Source organism: Vulpes vulpes, chromosome 3 (genome assembly GCF_048418805.1).
Source record: "Vulpes vulpes isolate BD-2025 chromosome 3, VulVul3, whole genome shotgun sequence".
In the NCBI taxonomy this organism is placed as follows: domain Eukaryota; kingdom Metazoa; phylum Chordata; class Mammalia; order Carnivora; family Canidae; genus Vulpes; species Vulpes vulpes.
The window spans coordinates 17,270,152-17,290,402 of NC_132782.1; the positions used below are offsets into that span (position 1 = coordinate 17,270,152).

At 38.0% G+C, this 20,251-nt stretch overlaps 2 protein-coding genes across 4 annotated transcripts in view; one reads left to right on the forward strand and one right to left on the reverse strand.

The window, feature by feature from the left end:
• SLC25A12 (solute carrier family 25 member 12) overlaps nt 1–20,251 on the reverse strand; it is a 300,020-nt gene that overhangs the window by 250,597 nt on the left and 29,172 nt on the right. The gene's annotated exons all lie outside the window — the stretch shown is intronic.
• Nucleotides 1–20,251, forward strand: part of METAP1D (methionyl aminopeptidase type 1D, mitochondrial) — an 88,594-nt gene that overhangs the window by 52,435 nt on the left and 15,908 nt on the right. For both annotated transcript variants that reach the window (XM_025994032.2, XM_072751931.1), the window contains one exon: nt 18,488–18,645. In XM_025994032.2, coding sequence (XP_025849817.1) covers nt 18,488–18,645 — 158 coding nt within the window. The remainder of the gene's footprint in view (nt 1–18,487; nt 18,646–20,251) is intronic.

A 20,251-nucleotide genomic window follows, 5' to 3' on the forward strand; every position in this document is an offset into this window, starting at 1 on the left:
AACGCTGAGCCACCCGGGCTGCCCCCCAAAATATATTTTATTTGTTTGAGAGAGAGTGGGAGAGAGAGAGCACAAGCAGGGGCACAGGGAGAGGGAGAAGCGGACTCCCCACTGAACAGAAGCCAAGGCGGGGCTTGGGGCTTGATCCCAGGCCTCTGGGATCATGACCTGAGCTGAAAGCAGACACTTAGCTGACTGAGCCACCCAGATGCCCTAAACTTAGTTTTTGAAAAGAAAAATAAATTTAATTATTATACAAAAATAAATTACTATCCTATATTTAGGCAGAAAATAGAATGGAAAAAATTCAATTTATAACAGAACCAAGAATATAAAATACCTAGGAATAAACAAATAGTAACAAATATATAGGACCTATGTGAAAAAAAAAAAAAAACATTAGATATCTACTGAGGGATGTTTATTTTTTTTTTAAAGATTTTATTTATTTATTCATGAGATACACAGAGAGAGGGAGAGAGAGGCAGTGACACAGGCAGAGGGAGAAGCAGGCTCCATGCAGGGAGCCCGATGTGGGACTTGATCCCGGGACTCCAGGATCACGCCCTGGGCCGGAGGCAGACGCTCAACCGCTGAGCCACCCAGGGATCCCCCTTGAGGGATGTTTAAAAAGACGTATTTCAAAAGTACCTATGAAGACATTTCTTTTTTTTTTTTTTAAGATTTTTAAAATTTATTTATTTGTTTGAGAGAGAGTGAGCGACAGCATGAGCAGGGGGGAGGAAGAAGCTGACTCCCTGCTGAGCAGGGAGCCTGACACAGGCTTAATTTCCAGGACCCTGGGATCATGACCTGAGCTGAAGGCAGATGCCTAGCTGACTGAGCCACCCAGGCGCCTCTGAAGACATACCTTAAATAAGGCAACTAAGTATTTTAAAGAGTCATATTCTCCCTAAATTACTCCATATATTCAAGGTAAGACCATTGTATGGCTAAAAACACTTTAAACAAGGTTGAAATGCATGGGCAGCCCCGGTGGCTTAGTGGTTTGGCACCACCGTCGGCCTGGGGTGTGATCCTGGGGACCTGGGATCAAGTCCCACATCGGGCTCCCTGCATGGAGCCTGCTTCTCCCTCTGCCTGTGTCTCTGCCTCTCTCTGTGTGTGTCTCTCACGAGTAAATAAAAACTTAAAAAATAAAGACTTAATTAAAAAAAAAAAGTTGAAATGCAAATGGAAAACTGAAAATTTTGAAACAATAGAGTACACAAATGTCTAATGTTTCTAATTCACAGAACACTCTTAAAAATAAGTCAAATAAAAAACCAGAGCCCTAAATAGATTTCAGAAAAGAACATAAATGCATAGGTTTATGTATTTAGAGATCTTCAATTTAGTAGTATCTGAAGAAAAATAAGTAAAAACATGATAATAATTTTTTGTTTATCAAACTGACAAAGATTTTAACATTAATATTGGTGAAGTTGTATGGAAATTGGCACCATTGGGAATATAAATCGCTATTATGAGCAGAACAGTTTTGCAAATGGAAGAATTCTGAATATTTCTTAACCCAAGAATTCTACTACTAGAAACTTAAGCTGAAAAGAATAATTGGTCAAATGTGCAATTATATTTATAAAAAGTATATTATTCAAGGCAAAAACAAAAAATTTAAAAAAGGAGCTTATCTAAACCTTATCATTGGTTAAATAAAGTGCTATGTTACCCATCCATACAAAGGAACACTGTGAAACCAATAAAACAATCTAAGAGGCTTAAAAAGAATCATGTAGACCTGTATTTTTTTGGTAAAGATGGGTATCTTCCATATATTTTGGAGAGACATTAATTGGTTTCCAAACAGCAACTTTGGAGCACCTGGGCGGCTCAGTTGGTTAAGTGGCTGACTCTTGATTTCAGCTCAGGTCATGCTCTTGGGGTCATGAGATCAAGCCCCACATTGGGCTCTGCCCTAGGCATGGAGTTTGCCTAAGATTCTCTCTCAACTCTTCCTTTGCCCCTCTCCCAGCTTGTGCACATGCTCGCTCGCTCTCAAAAAAACCCAGCCTAACAAAACTACATACACAAACTGGATATTTATAAAATATGATAAATTAATATAAAATATAATAACTATATTAGAAGAAGATACTTAGAGAAATGTTCTAAAGTGTGTTGGCTGAGTGTTAACAGCAGTCATTTGAGGAAGCTTTTTACTGTTTATGCTTTTTTAGTGTTATAAAAATATTTGATACTACACATGTAGCATTTTCGTAATGAAAAAACAAGATATGGGCTTTCCAGGGCATTGGGTGCCTCAGTGGTCAAGTGTCTGCCTTTGGCTCAAGTCATGATCCTAGGGTCCTGGGGTTGAGTCTCGCATCAGGCTCCCTGCCAGGAGCCTGCTTCTCCCTCTGCCTATGTCTCGGCCTCTCTGTATCTCTCATGAATAAATAAATAAAATCTTTAAAAAAAAAAAAAAGATATGGGCTTTCCATGAACTGTGGCCCGTCCTGTGTGGTTTCAGGAGAGGACAGAGCACATCCACTCAAGAGAATGACCTATGAGAAGTGAGTTCAGAATAAAAAAGTTAATGGTAGACACTTTCTTCACAGCTGCCAAAGACCCACTAACAAGCTTCCTTTGCAAAGATTGTATGTTATTTCCATACTTGTTATTAGAAAGCACCTGATTCATATGGAACAAAGTGGTAGGATGATTGTCCAGAATAGTATCCTGGCACACTGAATAATTCAACCAAGTAGACCAGATCATCCGTCGGTCAGACACAACGTAAAGGTCGGTCATGACAACGAAAGAGAAAGGGGGCTGTGGAGATGCTGTTGGTGAGCTCACACCTGTTCTTTCCATGTTCCTTACGAGGTTCTTTTGGCTCCCGGCTGGAACAAAATGGATTTGCAGCTATTTCTAAAAGCTGGTTCTGCTTTTCTTTTTTCTCCTCTTCATTTCCTAGGAGCCACCAGCAGGTGAAAACAGATTGTTGTCCACAGGGAGGGAGGGCTGTGCACTCAATTGTGCTGCTGTATATTTTTATATAGACACCATACTCCTGGTCCTACCTTAGGCCCAGGCTCATTTACAGCTAGGCTCCCCAGATTTTATTCTTTCTTCTCAAATGAAAAAGTTTTCACAGTTTTCCATCTAATGCTTAAAAAAAAAAATTACAGTTTGGTATCTCAGAAATCTGTCCCTGTGGGTGTTCACTTGGATTCTGAAAATAGAGCTAGGTCTTGAAGTGGTTTCCGAATAAATAATGAAACATGTGTTCAAAGTCTGTAACTCTTCCTTCTGCTTAACCACATCCTAGATAACCCACCAATGGTGTCATTTGTGTGAATAGATTCTCTAGTTTTAGTTTTCAAGGCCCTTTTTTTCTTAATTCCAGCTGTCTGAATGATTAATGTGACTAGGAAAATACTGTTGACCCATTTAAATCATGTCAAACAACATCCATTGCTCATCTACATAATGAAATACACACTGAACATTACATCTTGAGTGTGGGAGCAGTGAACTACAAAATAATGTTTTACTCATGTAGCTTATAAAATAAAATATAAGACATTATGACTAACTATAGCATTAAATATTAAACTATTCAAATGGTAGCTGTCAGTGAAAATCACCTGTAAACCGAAACAGCTAATAACACTTCTGCTTTAGTAGATAATTAGAGGAAGTGGGGTGGTTGCGTGCAACAGTGTGAGTTTAAGGAAAGTCTTTATGTCAAAGCATGTTTTGATATTATTTAACTATTATGAGATTTGTTGTATATAGTTGAATTTTTTCAATTGTTAATCAGTGGTTGTGAAAATAACAGTTTGCTGAAAAATTAGAAAAAATTGACATTTTTATCATAGTTTCATTAAATTGGTCCCTGGATAATTTTAAAGGCAGCTAATTTATAGTTGAAACTATTTTGATCAATGATCAGATAACAAAGGTAAGCTTTGACTGCTTTTGAAATATTTAAACTTTGTAAGGACATCGTTTGCACAGTGTTTAAATAAATGCAAATTTTAAAGGCACTGAATTTAGGCTATCAGGTTTCCATGGTTACACCTTTCCAAGTTATTTTGTGTACTGTGTAAATAGGTCTGTGAGTCACTGATAATTATTTGTTTTTTTGTTTGTTTGGTTAGTAATTCTGTGTTTAGCTGAATTTAATACAGTTCACATGGCTTGCTTTGGTTTATGTATATTTTGGTGTTTGTGATTGACAGTGATTGAGCATTTCTTATGGAGTGCTTGCCTTTTTTGTCATAAATGATGTATGTTGGTGGTGCTTGACATGTAAATAAGTTCTTCCTGTATCCCTGTTTAATAAACAGGGATTTTTATGCAAAGAAGACTTCTTGGTTCATTTAAAGAATAAGGTTTGGTGAGCTCTAGAATATCTCTATTAAATAGATGCAACAAATATATTTAAATTCTTATAAACTTTAAGTTACTGAGTTTACCAAGGACAACATAACTATGGATAAGAATTATGACTGACACTATTTAGTAACAAAGATAGCATTCTGCTTTTTTTTTTTTAGATTTATTTGCGAATGAGAGAGCACCTGTGTGTGCACATGTACAAGTTGGGGGAGGGGCAGAAGAGGAAAGAAACTGAAGCTGACTCCCCACTGAGTGAGGAGACTGACACAGGGCTGATCTCACAACCCTGAGATCATGACCTGAGCCAAAAATCAAGTCATCCACTTAACCCTACTGAGCCACCAGGCACCCTCATTCTGCTGTACCTCTTAAAATTGTTTGTGATAATGAGCTTTACAGGGGATGTCTTTACTGCTAAGTGGAATCTTTCTACAATGTGATGTGATTTCTCCTATCTTATCTTTTGCACAGATATAAAAACTGTTCCATATACCAATGTGTTTGGAAGGATATAAAAGCTGGGTCTTTTATGCCTCTGAACGGAAGAAGAGATTTTCCTTAGACTTCACCTTTAGACATCAGCATTCTGTCAAGGCCTCACCAAGAACTCTGAGAAAAATGTCAAAATTATGGGCTGCCTGGGTGGCTCAGTGGTTTAGCACCTGCCTTCAGCCCAGGGTGTGTCCTGGAGTTCCAGGATCGAGTCCCACATTGGGCTCTCTCCCACCTGCTTCTCCCTCTGCCTGTATCTCTGGCTCTCTCTGTGTCTCTCATGAATAAATAAATAAAATCTTTGGGAAAAAATGTCAAAATTAGGCTCTGCATAATTCATCCTACTGAGTTTGAGTCTTCTCTCAATACACTACAATCATGACATGCTGTCCAGTTTGTAAAGTATTAATACATCTGCAGTCTCACTTGATGGTCAAGGTTGTCTTGTGATGAAGGCAGGAGAGGTCCAGTGTTTTGGATAGTGTGGTTTTTAAATAGCAGCTCTGGGACCCAACCTAGGATCTCATGAATACTTAGTGAATTAGCCAAAGCACATTTTAAAATTCAGGCTGGTTTCTACCTACTGATTAGTCCATTTTAGAGTGACCTCCCTTCCTCACACAACCAGTGATCATAATTACAATTTATCAAGTGCTTCCCCAGTGTCACTTCCATACTTCATGTCATACAATTATCCTAGCAACCATGTGAGGAAGGTATTCTTATTATTCCTTTTAACAGATGAGGAAACTAAGGCTCAGAGTGTTTAACTAACTTGTCCAAGTGAACCAACTATTGCTTAGAGAAGGAAAACCAATTTAAGCAAGAACTCAAGTATATAAATATAATCCCACTGTGCATTCACAAGCTAAATATAAAATATTTGAAATGCCACACTATTTCCTTCTTTTTACCTCCAAATTGGCTATGTTTTATTTAGAGTTGCTTTTCTTTTTGTAACACTCTACTAACAGTATAGTTCAAGAAATGTTCAGTATACTTGACATTAGACAATAAACATGTTTCAAATATTGTACACGTCAAACATTTTAGTATTGTGGTTATATTGAAGACTTTAGGCTTAAAATGAGATGATGAAAAAACAAATAAAAAAGATGATGGATTTATCATTCTACCAAGTGTGGCTGATCTTGTTCTGCTAGTTTTCAAGTAATACTGCATTTTCAGATATGAAAAGCAGTATGCTTTATAGAGTATGCAGATGGAGTACACGTTCTGTTGGGGTGATGTGATCGTTTTAATTTTTTGTAAGATTTACTTATTTGAAACAGAGAGAGAGAGAACATAAGTGGAGGGGGAGAGGGGAAGGCAGAGGGAAAGGGAGAAGGAGACTCCCCACTTATCAGGCAGCCCAATGTGGGGCTCGATCCCAGGACCCTAGGATCATGACCTGAGCTAGAAGCAAATGCTTAACCTACTGAGCTACCTAGGCATCTCAATTTTCAATCTTTAGTACAAAAATAATGGTTTTATAGTTGACCATCCGTTAAAAAAAAAAAAAAAGACTAAGGGTCAGTGTGTAAGTAAACTTTTATGGTATTCCTCTTTTAAGCCTGTACCATTTTAATACATCACACTTTTTACATTAACACCTGAAGCTATGGAGTGATTATTCACATGGTTAACTAAGTTTGTAGGTTTAATTGAATATAAAATTATTTGTGGCCACATAACTACATCAGTCCAAAAAGCTGCTTTTAAATAATTTGGAACTTTTTCCTTTACTAAAGAGGCTACTGTTTATTTTCTTTCTTTTTCTTGTGAAAATAACCCCTTGATGAGTGATCTTGGCTTCTATTGTCTTAAATCTATGTAATCTCAACTGCAGAAGGTTAGAAATATATTGTTTTTCTGGAGCTTTAGCCTCCTCATTTTGGGTTGTGATTACTGACCTCCCTCTCTCCCTACCATTCCTATTGCCTGGTTAGAGAGCAGAAACAAAACTCCCACAATTGTCAAGATACCACTGGTAGAATTTATATTTAAAGGTTTTCTTTTTATTTATTTTTATTTTTTTTAAGGTTTTCTTTTTATTTCATGGCTTTCACTTGCAATTATACAATGAAAACATTCTCAGAAAAATATTATGATGTAGTTTTTTTTTTGTTTTGTTTTTTTGTTTTGTTTTTGGTATCAATACTGCAGTTTTGGTCAAAGCTCTGAGCTGTTTTATACCAATTCTTTGCATAAATGATTTTAAATGGTTCATTAAAAAAGAAGAAATACATCCAACAGTATAGCTAGTGCATGTTGAATATAGAATTCAGGTGACACTGTTGTGAGATGAAAACTAAAATTACACTCTTAAATGCTTTAATATAATTGAAAAATATTCATGTTAAAGCCGTGCCTTTGATCGTAAACCAAAAGTCCCACTGTCTTCTATCACAGGGTATTTTTATCCAAATAACTAATATTTTGAGTAGTGTTTTACATGACAGTAGTATTTATGAAGGGTTTTTTAATTAAAGAAAGACTTTCTTACTGTATCATTTTTTGAAAACTCATGATTTTTTATATGAACTTTCTCTAAAGTTGAATTCCATGTATGACTTCTGTGTAATTGCTCTTTCTGATTCTTATTTATGTGCTTTAATATAAAATTTTTCTATGTTCCTCTTCTTTAACCAAAGTGTGTGATAACAGGAATGCTTCTTTTGAGAAATTTTGGAAGGTTGAAGTTTGCCAGATGTTCTATGCTAACCTAAAAGTGCATTTTCTGGGTATCAAGACTGTGTTTCTTTCTTGTTCCTTTGATGGAATGAATATTTGCTTTGGTTCTTTTTGATGGTGGTAGTATACTTCTACTCTAATCAGTTTGCCTTTTATTCAGTATTTAAACGATATCACGGCATCCAGAAAATCTGGCAAAGAAAATGATATTTTGATGACATTTTCCACAGGGCTCAACTAGAATGAATTATTACATTTTAACCGCAGCCCTAATAAACAGCTCCTTTATTTCCCGTGGAAAGGCACAATATTTCTTTGTCCAAGAAGTTGCCTGAGTATATGTATTGTTGAAGTGCTAAAAGCTGCTTTTCTCTAAACTTTAGCTGAGAGACAATGGGATTTTCTAAGCATATACTATTGCAGCGTGACTCACTATTTTGTGATTATAAAAATGAACTTAGATTTAAATTTTGAAGTGAACATTTTTTACCCTAAATGGAGAAATCTCATACAACAGCCCTATTTCCTTTTACACATCAATCATTTCTATGTAACTTCCACTTTTCCACCAAATGATCTTTCAGTTTTAGATTTTGAGTTCTTACTGTAATCTTTGACTCCCCTCCCCCACCTGTGGTTGGGCCACCCTAAAGGAATTTTTTTCTAAGCCCACAAACCTCTATTTTATTAACTAGGTTTTGTTTATTGATATGTGTTCCTAGAAATAGGTGGAGGTGTTTGTGCCTCCCAAGAAGAGGGGAATGCTTTTTGTTTAAATCACAGATCCCTGGGTGTTGGTAGTATACCTTAATGAGCAATCACATACAATCCAATTGGCTTTAAAAAAAACAAAAAACAAAAACGCCGTATTTTCCTAAACCCATTTCTGAGCTTGTCATTGTCATTATACTCTATCATTTGCTATTACTAAATTTTTAAAAAGGAGGAGGGATGTAGCATGGAGCCAACTTCCTGATGGAGCCTTGGGGAAGGTCATGTTTTGCCATGACCTGGGCATCATTCTTGAATGTTGTTATTATTGGAAGAGGGTGCCCTCAGGCCACCGCCCTTCCTTTCCCCAGAAGTGCTCTAACTATGGCAGACTTTCCAGCTCATCTTCTCTAGAATCAGAACTTCCAGGCTTTGGCTTATGGCTTGATGGGGAGTTCTGACAGCCACAGGCCAGTATCAGAGAAGACTACTATCTTATCTACGTTCGACTACTTCGTTTCATTGGCAGTAGTGGCCTGATTCTATTTTAATCCGACTATGGTGAAGTCTTAGAGCAATTGCAAATTTAGAGCTTTAAGCAACTAGGACAAACGTTTATGTTGCAGCTTAAAGTGACTTGTGATTTTTTTTTCACTTAAACTATTTTACACATTTCTTTTTTATTTCTCTGGAATCTCTGTTACTGTTTTAGCAGTCTTAAGCTGTGAATAACTTCAAGGACAACACTATTGGATGTCAAGTAGAATCTTTATTTCAGACCAGTGTTTATGCCAATATATTTTAGACTTGACTTTATGCTTTATTTTGAGCATTAAAGAAAAGAATCTGTTTTCCAACACCTACATAACTGGACCTGCATCCTCTTTAGAAATGTTTAATAAACATTGTTGCTTTATCATCCAGAGGCTATTGCCAAACGCTGTTAACTAGGCAAAAAAGAAAAAGGGGGAAAAGTTTTTTTTACGGGTTTGTATAACATCCACTCTTCTTCTTGTCGTGGTATCTTAGCTTGAAATCCAGGAAGCAATGGTGTATGGTGTCCATATCCATGATTTCCTGAATTGGAGAAAAAGTGTGGAAAGCATCTGGGGAAAAGGAGGCTCTTTACCAGCTTGTTTCCTGTAAGCTCAATTGGAAGACCTTGTCTGTGCAAATAGATTTCAAAATAGAGCCTGCCCTTTGACTGTCTCCATAATTACATGGCTCACTCTGTATTTTATTTGGCAGCCAGAGCAGTTAACCCCTGGAAGGAAGGGGCTGATGGCATGGCCAGCTTGGCTTCCCTGACATGTCCATGGGAATGAATAAACCACTGTTTGGAGAAGCCCATAGCTCAAAACACACCAGAACAGTCTTCAACTGAACTGAAACTTAAAAAAAAAAAAAAAAAAAAAAAAAAAGTTTAATAATGTTTATTGTGATTGGTTTAGAAACTTACTTTATCCTTATTCTGTAAATTGTAGAGAGGTATTAATTGTTTAAAAAAAAATTGGGAGTTGGGGGAGTTCCTGTTGCTTTGATGTAATCAACATCTGTCAACAGAATGAATTTGCTTTTGTTTAGTTTCAAGGGCTCTTGTCCTTTAGCCTTGCCCAATCAGTATCTGCTGCAGCCCGGGGCATTCCCCTAGCTGATTTTCTTTTTTCTTCAACAAATGCACAGGTTATTTCTTGTGAAATGTGAGCTTCTCTTCTGCTTTATAGTCTCCTTGAAATGGGAAGGAACCCTCAATCTTTCTCATTTACTTTTGAAACAGGTACATCTTAGTACTAGATTATAAAAATCAATGAGAGTAATATCAAGTGATGCAGACTATTTAATTTTCCTTTCACAACATTTGTGCAAGTTATCAAACCTATCAAGTAGACAGTCGGTGTTTTAGGTCAAGAAATAGAAGGCACGGATGCATTTGCAGTGTTCCCTTTTGGACTTGAAGCACACAGTGCTATAAAAGCCTGTGCTCCTACTCTAGGTAATTGGTTGGAGTTCATGAAGTGTGATCTTTCTGTGGCTCTAAATCAGCACCTCGAAAATCTATTTCTATGGTACAGTCCCTTTTGAGCCTACTGTAGGAAGCAATATTTCTAAACAGTTAAAAATAATCTGTTTGCTGTCACAAAGTTACTTTTTTTTAAGTTAATGTATTATTTAAGCAAATAATTTGGTTTAAAATTAAAATTATCAATGACTGTAAGAGCCATATTTGAAAATGAATTAGCAAAACATTGTTTTCTCTCTTAGTAATCATAAATCATTTAAATCTGGCACACATTCCCCCCTTCATCCAAAATAATTGCCTCCATTTGTAAAATCAATTAGATGTTGATATGCTATAAATAATAGTTTTGTTACTAGACTTTGGCATTTGATCATTATGAAAAAATATATTCAGTAAGACATTTTACAGAGTATCTTTTAAATTACATATTATCTCTGGTTGACATTGTTTAGGTACTACAGGCTATTTTATTGTGTTGTTTTCTACCCAGATGTTTAATACCTCTGAAATGCAACATAACTGAGGATTGATGGTACTCTGTAGGGTGGAAGTGCTTCTTTGGAAACATACAATGAAAAATATAGGTGTTGGTAGCCCACACTTGAGTACAAATATACTTTGTTCAGTTTTACACTGCTTAAAATAATAAGCATCTTAAATGTCTCTTTGAAAGTTGATTCCGGCCTCTTCTGTAAAAAATACTTGTTGGCCAAAAGAAAACTCACATTTTCAAGGATAAAATCGACTTAATTAAGGGTCATTAGTAGAGGTGCACGGAAAAACCCGGGGCTCAGTGGGTGAAATGGAAGCGTTTCATTATGTGGTATAGAATGCATGAGCAGATAACAATTAAAATAGACCCTGAGTAAGAGGGCATGTTGTGTGCATTCCTCCCTCCATCATACTTGAATTTTGTAATCCCACCTTTCAGACTTAATCTGGAAAGGGAAATAAAATACAGTTTTTAGAAATTGATGTTTTTCACAAATATTTTCATATTTAAAACCGTAACTTAGATTTCCACTGCAAATACAGATTTAAAATATGAAAAATGTGTTGCAGGATCCAGAGGACATATACCAATTTCAAAAGACATTCAGGCCTCACAGTGTGCGAAAGAAGCAGTTGCCTATAATTTTCGACATTCAGCTGAAACTAGACACTGATAGAATTTTTGTGACACTGAAAATAATTCTTACTATTACCTTTGATAACAGTAAATATTCTAGTATTTATAACAAATAACATATAGACGTACTGCCTAAGGAAACCCTATAGAGAGTTTCTGTTACATAATCAATAGTAACAACACTCACTATGATCAGTCTTTTAAGATTAAATTAGTCCAAAGCAGCTCCTTGCTGATCTGGGGCTCTCCTCTTCTGAGGTTTCTGATGATTTGCAACCTGTCTCTCCTTAACTTCAGATGGTCAGGTTGTCCCTTGCAATAATTAGTACACACCTGAAACTTGTTTCCTGAAGATAGCTTTAACAAAAGGAAATACGGGACACCTGGCTGGCTCAGTCAGTGCAACATGTGACTCTTGATCTTGGGGTTGTGAGTTCAAGCCCTACGTTGGGTATAGAGATTACTTAAAACCTTAAAAAAAAAAAAAAAGAGGGTGTGCTGTGTGCCCTAGGTAAACGATGGTGTCCAGGAGGCAGAGAGGCCAGTCTTGTGACTAATGGAAGCCTGGCCGGTGTCCCTGCCTCTGATGATGGATGCTGTACATCAGATTAGCTGTAACATTGACCGTGGCAAGTTGGAAGTTAGATACAGTTGTGATAAGGTATCCTCAGTACTTTTATTTATTTATTTAATCAGGATATAATTGACATATAATATTTGTATTGTATCAGCTTTCGGTGTACAATGCAGTGCTTTTATAAAGAAAGGAAATACAAAGGAAACCCAACAAACCTTTTCTAGAATGGTCTCTTAGCAGTAACTGTAGTTTGGTTATCCTGTGACCCTGAATATAATTGGTACTGGAGGTTTTAATTTTACCCACTCTGCATTTAGAAAAGTTGTTAACTACTATTTATTAATTACAATATGATAAACAAAATTGAGGATTTTGCCCCACCTCCACATTAGTTGGAGGACCATTATCTTCTAAAGACATGTATTTCTTAAGCCCATTTCTTCATTTCACCTGTGAAAACACTAGATTTTTTTTTCTGGTTTGTAATGAATAGTTAGTGGAATAAACACGGTATGGTACCTTATTATCCTGTTACCTTGTGACAGCGTTTATAGGGTGTCTTTTATCAGATTGAAAGAAAAGATTTTGCTTCAAATAAAAAAAGTATCATATGAAAGTGGAATTTCTGAGTACACAGCAGAACCGTAATTGTCAACAGATTGGATATGTTCAGGCTGTGTTCCCGATGTTTAAGTCATGTGTGGGTGTGCCTGCATCTTTTCAGCAGTGAGCCTATCATTTGGCAGGACAGGTACATTGGCAACACTGTTCATTCTACAAGAGAATGTCTTAAAAGCCTCAACCAGATATCCAAGTAAAGGCCTGGTGACTTCATGCCTCAGGTTTTAAGTACATAGAAAAGATTCCCCCTATAATGACTGTCTACTTGAACTTGATAATGCTGATAAAGACGGTCTCTCTTTCATGTAATCAGCTGCATTGAAAAAAAAATCTTCATGAGTCCTAAAATTGATCGGCATCCACATCATCCCATTGCCTGGGAGGTAGCATGACAATCAGATGCTGCTGAATGAAGGCACAAATGTCAGAGCTAAAAGAGACCCCTTCAAAGTTTATAAAGTCCAACTCCCTCATTTTTCTAAGCCTTCTGTATCAGTGGGCAGTATCCGAAGTGCTCAGCATAGAGCTTGGCCCCAGGAAGTTCTCAGCCAGTGTTCACTGTTCCTGTTACCACTTGAAGTCACATAGTTAGCTCTTGGCGGGACCAGGAGCAGAACCATGGTTCCAAGGTGCCGTCCACGGCTGTCACTCTTGCCCATTTTTCATCATGCACGCATGTCGCCATCTGATGTAATCTAATGTATTTGTTGGTTTGCTTCTTGTCTGTGTCCCACCATAGAATATATGCTCCAGGAGAGCAGGGACTTTGTCACCTGGTTCACCCTGCATCCAGAGTATGGCATATGGGAGGAGCTCAGTAAGTAGTTGTTGAATTAAAGAATAAATATATTTAGAGGCCTGCAGGTAAACATGTTGAAGAGTTGAGAAGCAAAAGGGAAAAAATTAATGTTTACGGAGGACCTGCTTTTAGGATGGTTTATTTATGTATGTCATCTCAACTAATGCTCACAACAGCAGAGTGATGAGGAAAGCACTACTGTTCCCATGTAATGGTGGAGAATGTGGGCCTCAGATCTACCTGCCTCAAAGCTCATGCTATTTTCACTACTATAGTGCCTCTCAATTAGATCAGATCTACAAATTTTCATGAAAAGTACCTTCATTCTAAATGTTAGATGGTCCTATGATGTTTATTTTTTTCATTATCCTTTAAAAAAACCTTTCCTGGGATCCCTGGGTGGCGCAGCGGTTTGGCGCCTGCCTTTGGCCCAGGGCGCGATCCTGGAGACCCGGGATTGAATCCCACGTCAGGCTCCCGGTGCATGGAGCCTGCTTCTCCCTCTGTCTCTGCCTCTCTCTCTCTCTCTCTCTCTCTGATTATTTATTTATTATTATTATTATTATTATTTATTATTATTATTTATTTATTATTTTATTCATTTATCATGAATAAATAAAAATTAAAAAAAAATAAAAATAAAAATAAAAAAACCTTTCCTTTAGGGCATCTGGTTGGCTCAGTCAGTCAAGCATCTGCCTTCAGCTCAGGTCATGATCCGAGGTCCTGGAATCAAATCCTACATTGGGCTCTCTGCTCAGCAGGGAGTCTGCTTCTTTCCCTCTCCATCTGCCCCTCCTCCTGCTCATGCACTCTCTCTCTCTCTCTCAAATAAATAAAATCTTTAAAACAACAACAACAACACAACTTTAGGGGCACCTGGGTGGCTCAGTCAGTAGAGCAGCTCTTGATTTTGGCTCAGGTCATGATCTCAGGGTCTTGGGATCATGCCCCGCGTTGGGCTCCATGCTCAGGGAGGAGTCTGCTTGAGGATTCTCTCTCTCCCTCTGCCCCTCCCCCTGTTCACATGCTCTCTCTCTTTAAAATTAAGTAAATATGTCTTTTTTAAAAAAAGTTTCCTTTAATCCCTGGGGCACCTGGGTGGCTCAGTCCATAGAGCATCCAACTCTTGGTTTCAGCTCAGGTTGAGATCTCATGAGTAGTGGGACTGAGCCCCATGTAGGGCTTCGTGCCCAGGGAGGGTCTGCTTGAAGACTCTTTCCTTCTGCCCCTCCCCCTTGAATAAATAAATAAATCTTTTAAAAAAATCTAATTCCTGAAAAAAACACATTCTCTAGCAAAGCATGCTATCTACGAGAGCCCCTGCACACTGTAGAAAGGCAGCTTGCAGTGGCAGGCATGGTCCTTGATTTGGTTTTAAGGGATGTGAAGCCCAGGCCCTAGACTACCAGAGGTGTGAGTCTTAGTTCCTCATCCATAAAATAGTGATGATAATAGCTGCCTGCTTACCAGACAGAGTCGGTAAGAGTTAATGTATGTAAAGCACCTAGCACTGTGCTTCATCAAAGAAAGTGGCCATTAAATGTTAACCACTATTATTGTTACTAATTCTATTGAGTGTTATCATTATTAATAGTAATCATAATACATACTTTCCTCAGAAGGGAAATACTTGGGAGCTTGTGTCTTGTCTGTGATCCTACCTAGGGATGCAGTGTGGGAGCCTTGACATAGATTGATTCCACCTAAGTCTTTGCTTTAGTTGGGCCCCGTAATTGCCAACCAACTTCATTCAATCACCTCACTGAAGCATGTGTTTGGTCAGAGAATGGAGCTTGGCTTGAGAGAGTGGATGGATGAGGTCAACCCATCACCACTTTTGGAAAAATAACCTAATGGTAGTAACATTTAATAGTTTTGTGATGCCTTTTACATTTGCTGGGCATTTCCATGTGCGTTAGGTCATTTTTTCTCATGTGTATGAGAAAAATAATATACTTTGTGGAAGCAACTTGACCTGCTTTCCCACAGCTTTGGCTCACTGCATGTTTTGGGGGAAGCTACCTACCTTTGGGCGCCTCAAGATCTTCAGCTGTGGAGTGGAGTGGAAGGTTCTCGTTAAGACTAAGGAGCTAATGTATATAAACTGCTTAGTACGGTAATTGACAGTGAACGCTCAGTATTAGAAGCTATAATGGAATGTACAATTTCTTTCTCATTAAAACCTTTTTATGTATTTTTTTTTCTTTTTATGTATTCCTGAAGGAACTATCAGTTATTAGACATCTACTGAATGCAAAGTGTTTTCACATAGTTTTTCATGTATTCCAATTCTCACCAGAGACTCAAGAAACGTGATCAGGGGACACCTGGGTGGCTCAGCAGTTCGGCGTCTGCCTTCAGCCCAGGGTGTGATCCTGGAGTCCCGGGATTGAGTCCCACATCGGGTATCCTGCATGGGACCTGCTTCTCCCTCTGCCTATGTCTCTGCCTCTCTCTCTGTGTGCCTCTCATGAATAAATAAATAAATATTTAAAAAAAATAAGAAACTTGATCAGGGTCACACAGCTAACAAGTGGTGAAGCTGAAATGAATGTTCAGCCTTCTGCTTTCCAACCATCTGCTTTTCCTAGGATACTACCCTGCCCCATACACCAGTTGACAATCCTAGAATTGGTGGTGGTGTCATCAGGGAAATGTGCAAGCTTCAGGGAATATGTACTTGCCTCTATCGAGCAACTTTTGATTTTTTTTAAAGATTTATTTATTTATTCATGAGAGAGAGAAAGAGGCAGAGACACAGGTAGAGGGAGAAGTAGGCTCCCTACAAGGAGCCCGATGTAGGACTCGATCCAGGTTCCCAGGATCACACCCTGAGCCAAAGACAGACACTCAACCACTGAGCCGCCCAGGGGCCCCCTAACTTTTGATTTTTATTTATTTAATTTTTTAGATTTTATTTATTTTTAAGATTTTAATGATTTTAAGATTTTATTTATTTTTTAGATTTTATTTATTCATGAGAGACACATACACAGAGAGGCAGAGACATAGGCAGAAGGAGAAGCAGGCTCCATGCAGGGAGCTTGATGTGGGACTCAATTCCGGGCCCCCAGGGTCATGCCCTGGAGGATGCTAAACCACCAAGCCACCCAGGCTGCCCTAACTTTTGATTTTTAAAAGAAATGATATTGCTGCATTTTATCTAGTTCTTGTAATTTTTTAAAATAACACCTGAATACCTCTGTAAGTTTGATTCAACACTATTACATTCAACTATATATAAGAATTTAAAAATCAAGTGAAACTTAGGACTTTGAATCATTGATCATGGGGGTTGGTTTGTGTCTGTGCCTTTTTCCAGTTCATTTGGAGATCTTGACCTTGGAGGCCAGTACTCACCTGCAGTTTGTGTTTCTGTTATGTTCCATAGCTGAAATCTTACTCTAGGCCAGTAATGCTCAAACTTTAGCGGGCATCAGAATCACCCTGAGGGCTTGTTAAAACACAGATTGTTGGCCTCATCCCAGAGTTTGAGTCAGTGAATTGAGGGGCCCCATAATTTGCATTTTTCCCCATATGGTGCTAATATCCTGGTCTGGGTACCACATCTTGGGAACCAGTGCTCTAGACCAGGAGTCAACGAACTTCTGTAAAGGACCAGATAGTAAATATTCTAGGCTTTGTGGGTTGTTCAGTCTCTGTCACAAATACTCAACTCTGCTACTATGGCTCGAAGCAGCCACAGAGCATTGTAAGCAAATGAGTGTGGCTGTGTTCCAATTAACCTCTACTTATAAGCATTGAAATTTGAATTTCATATAATTTCATGTGTTATAAAATACTATCTTTTTTATTTCTTTTTGGCACATTTATAAATGTACAAATCATTTTTAGGTTGTGGACTGCACAAAAACAGGCAGCAGGCCAGATTTGGCCTTCAGGCAGTAGTTTGCTAACCCCTGGCATGCAATTGTGGCATGTTGGGGAATTTTCAAACTATCATTAATTATAAAAGTAATGCAAGTCGAAGGTTTAAAATATCTAACAGTATAGAAGAAAACAAAGTGAATCAGCAAGTCTTCCTCTCACCCCAGGCCTAGTCACATGCCCCAGAAATAACCACTATTGATAAATATCAATTTTTAGAAATTTTAGAGGGATATACAAACTTAGATAAATGTATGAATTCTTTTTTACATCAGTGGGCTTTTTATATGTCTAGTTCAGCATTTGTCTTTTCCCTAACTTAAAATATTGCGGCTTGTTTACATATCAACAACATAGAAATGATTTAGCTTACTCTCGTTATCGTTTTCTTTTGTGTAGATATACCATACTATATTTCACCAGTCCCTCATTGATGGACATTTGCACTATTCCCCGTTTTTTTCTACCATGAAAGTGAGGGTAGATCTTCTTACATCGATTATTGCATAGTATCTGGAAGATAAAGCCCTAGGAGATGAGTTGCTGAGTCAGAGGATATGTGCATTTAAAATTTTGATAGATATTTCTAAATTCCTGTTGTGGGCACTTTAGAACCCTGCGTTCATTTTTGTTTCAGGGTCACACCCTACGTTTCTGTTTTGTAGTCTTTATCTGTCTTGAGCATTCATCATAGTGAATTTTGGTATAATGCCTCGCTGCACGTGAACTTAACACAGAGTAGTAATCCTGTCAAGGGCAAAATGTGCAGCTGGCAATTTGTCCATGATTCTTGAAAGGAAAACAGCTTTAAAGAACAGAAAGCCACCCAAACAGTGCGCCGAATCTGGGGTCATCCTGGACATGGCTGCATAAGGTACCACAGCAGAAATTGTTCTGTTTGCAGACCTGGTACTTAGCAGATGCTTCTATATGTTTGTTTCCTGTTAGAGTAGAGTTTTCCATTGTCAAACATTTTTTTGTAAACATAGTATTAGCTAATAAATATGCTGTGCTATTCTTGTACTAGAACTCAAAATATCACTGCTTTCCTTTCTATTTGGGGCTTTTTTCTTTTTAAGCCAGTAAAGGATTAGGATAATGATTTAATAGACAACAATGCAACATCTTAAAATGTAGCACTATGTTAGGTTTTTTAACTTAAAATATGCCGATTTCTGCTCATAGGTTGTCACAGAATTTTCTCTTCACCATTCAATCATATCTACTTACACAAGCAGCCAAGCGGTCAACAAAGAAGAAATTTCTTTTTCCGGAGACAAAGAGAGATTTCCCACAGTATAGTTTTGCCGGCTGCAGTTTCTTCAGCTCACCCAGTCCCTGAGGTACCGTATTGCCTATTATCTGCTGCTTTTTCCAGCCAAGATGAAGCTTAACCGCAGAAGCGATCAAATGTCTTTGCACCTTTGATTTCTGAGCCATCCGAATCATAATTTTTAAACTTGGTTTGTGATTTAAAATTGTGATTTGAGAAGTTGTAACATCTGCAGTTCCATAATATTAATTTTTTTCAAATAAAGCTCTGAGCTTATAGCCACTTAGCTTATTCAGACTTAGTTCCTACCATGAAATTTTCTATATTAAATTTCTAACATGAAGGCAAAAGTATATGTCTATAGTTTCTTAACTTTTTTAGAGAAGAATAATTGAGTATAAAATGGGGGTCATTCAAGAGCGATTACGTGAAACTAGTACACTAGATGTTTTTCCTAAGTCTACTCTTATACCTTCTGTAGTATTAATTCTGTTGTTTCCAAATTCTCCTTTAGAGTCATTAAATAAAACCTCTTGCCTCAGAGCATTCTTCATTTTTTTTTTTCAGAGATTACAATTCTGTGGAAAGACGATCTATCCATTTTTTGAAATGCAATGTAAAGGAGGTGTGGGGGTCATGTAGAAAGAACAAGAATAGGTAAAAGAAGTATAGATTTGTCACAAAAGTCACCTGCATTCCCCCCTTTTATGCATTTTTTTGGACAGGAAACCCACATTAAGTATACTGACACACTCCCTGAAGGTGAGTGGCCCTTTTTTTGTGTGTGTGGAAAGGGGCCAATGAGACAGGCTGCCAGAGCCCAGAGTATATTCCTGGTCTTAACTTAGTGGGAAAGAAAAGGAGGTCTCCGGAGAGATGAATGTATTGTTTTATAATGTCCGTGACAACCCAGTAGCCCTTCTGCCTGTAATTGTAATCTGGCCCAATCACAAAGCAGAGGGGAGTCAAGAGCACAGTCAGTGGGGGAGGCTGGGTGAGCTTTCGTGGGCACTGGTGGCAAAGCTGTAGGAGTAGACGCTCGCCCAGGGCCTGGCCGTGGCTGACTACCCAAGCAGTGGCTTTACCTGTAGCAGAAAGGCCCCATCTGAACACAAGAATAAGTGAAGGTCTTCAGCCCTGTGTAATGAGCTTTACAAAGCGCAGACCCCTAACCTCAGCCCTTCCAGAGTTGCTGTGATGTCAAGTTGAAGAGTGTTGTCTCCCTCAGCTTCCTGTCCCCAACTGCTGTGTACCCTTAGTGGGTACTGTTCAACAATGCTTATGTGGCAGTTGCCATAAATAGATTGTAAAGAGCTGAGCAAAACCTTGGGACTGAAAGAAGCTCTGTGTGTAAAATAGTATTTATTTTCTGAATACTGCCCATAGGTTTAAGTAAGCAGTGGAGAATGTTCTACAAGGGTGATCAGAGTTGAATGTTTTGAGTTGGGGGGGGGGGGTTCTTTGTTTGTTTTTGACAAGTGATGGAAATGTTCTAGGTATTTTTTAGGTACTTAAAAAAAAGAGAGAAAGAAAGAAAAAGAAAAGAAAGCTGTTGGGTTTTGTTCTCTAGTCCCTTCTTAGTTTGGGTACAGTTGCAGAGTGTAAGAAAAGTGTATACGTAATAGGCTTCAGTGGACTTGACAGTCAGCCTTTTACATATATTCATTCGGAGAGGG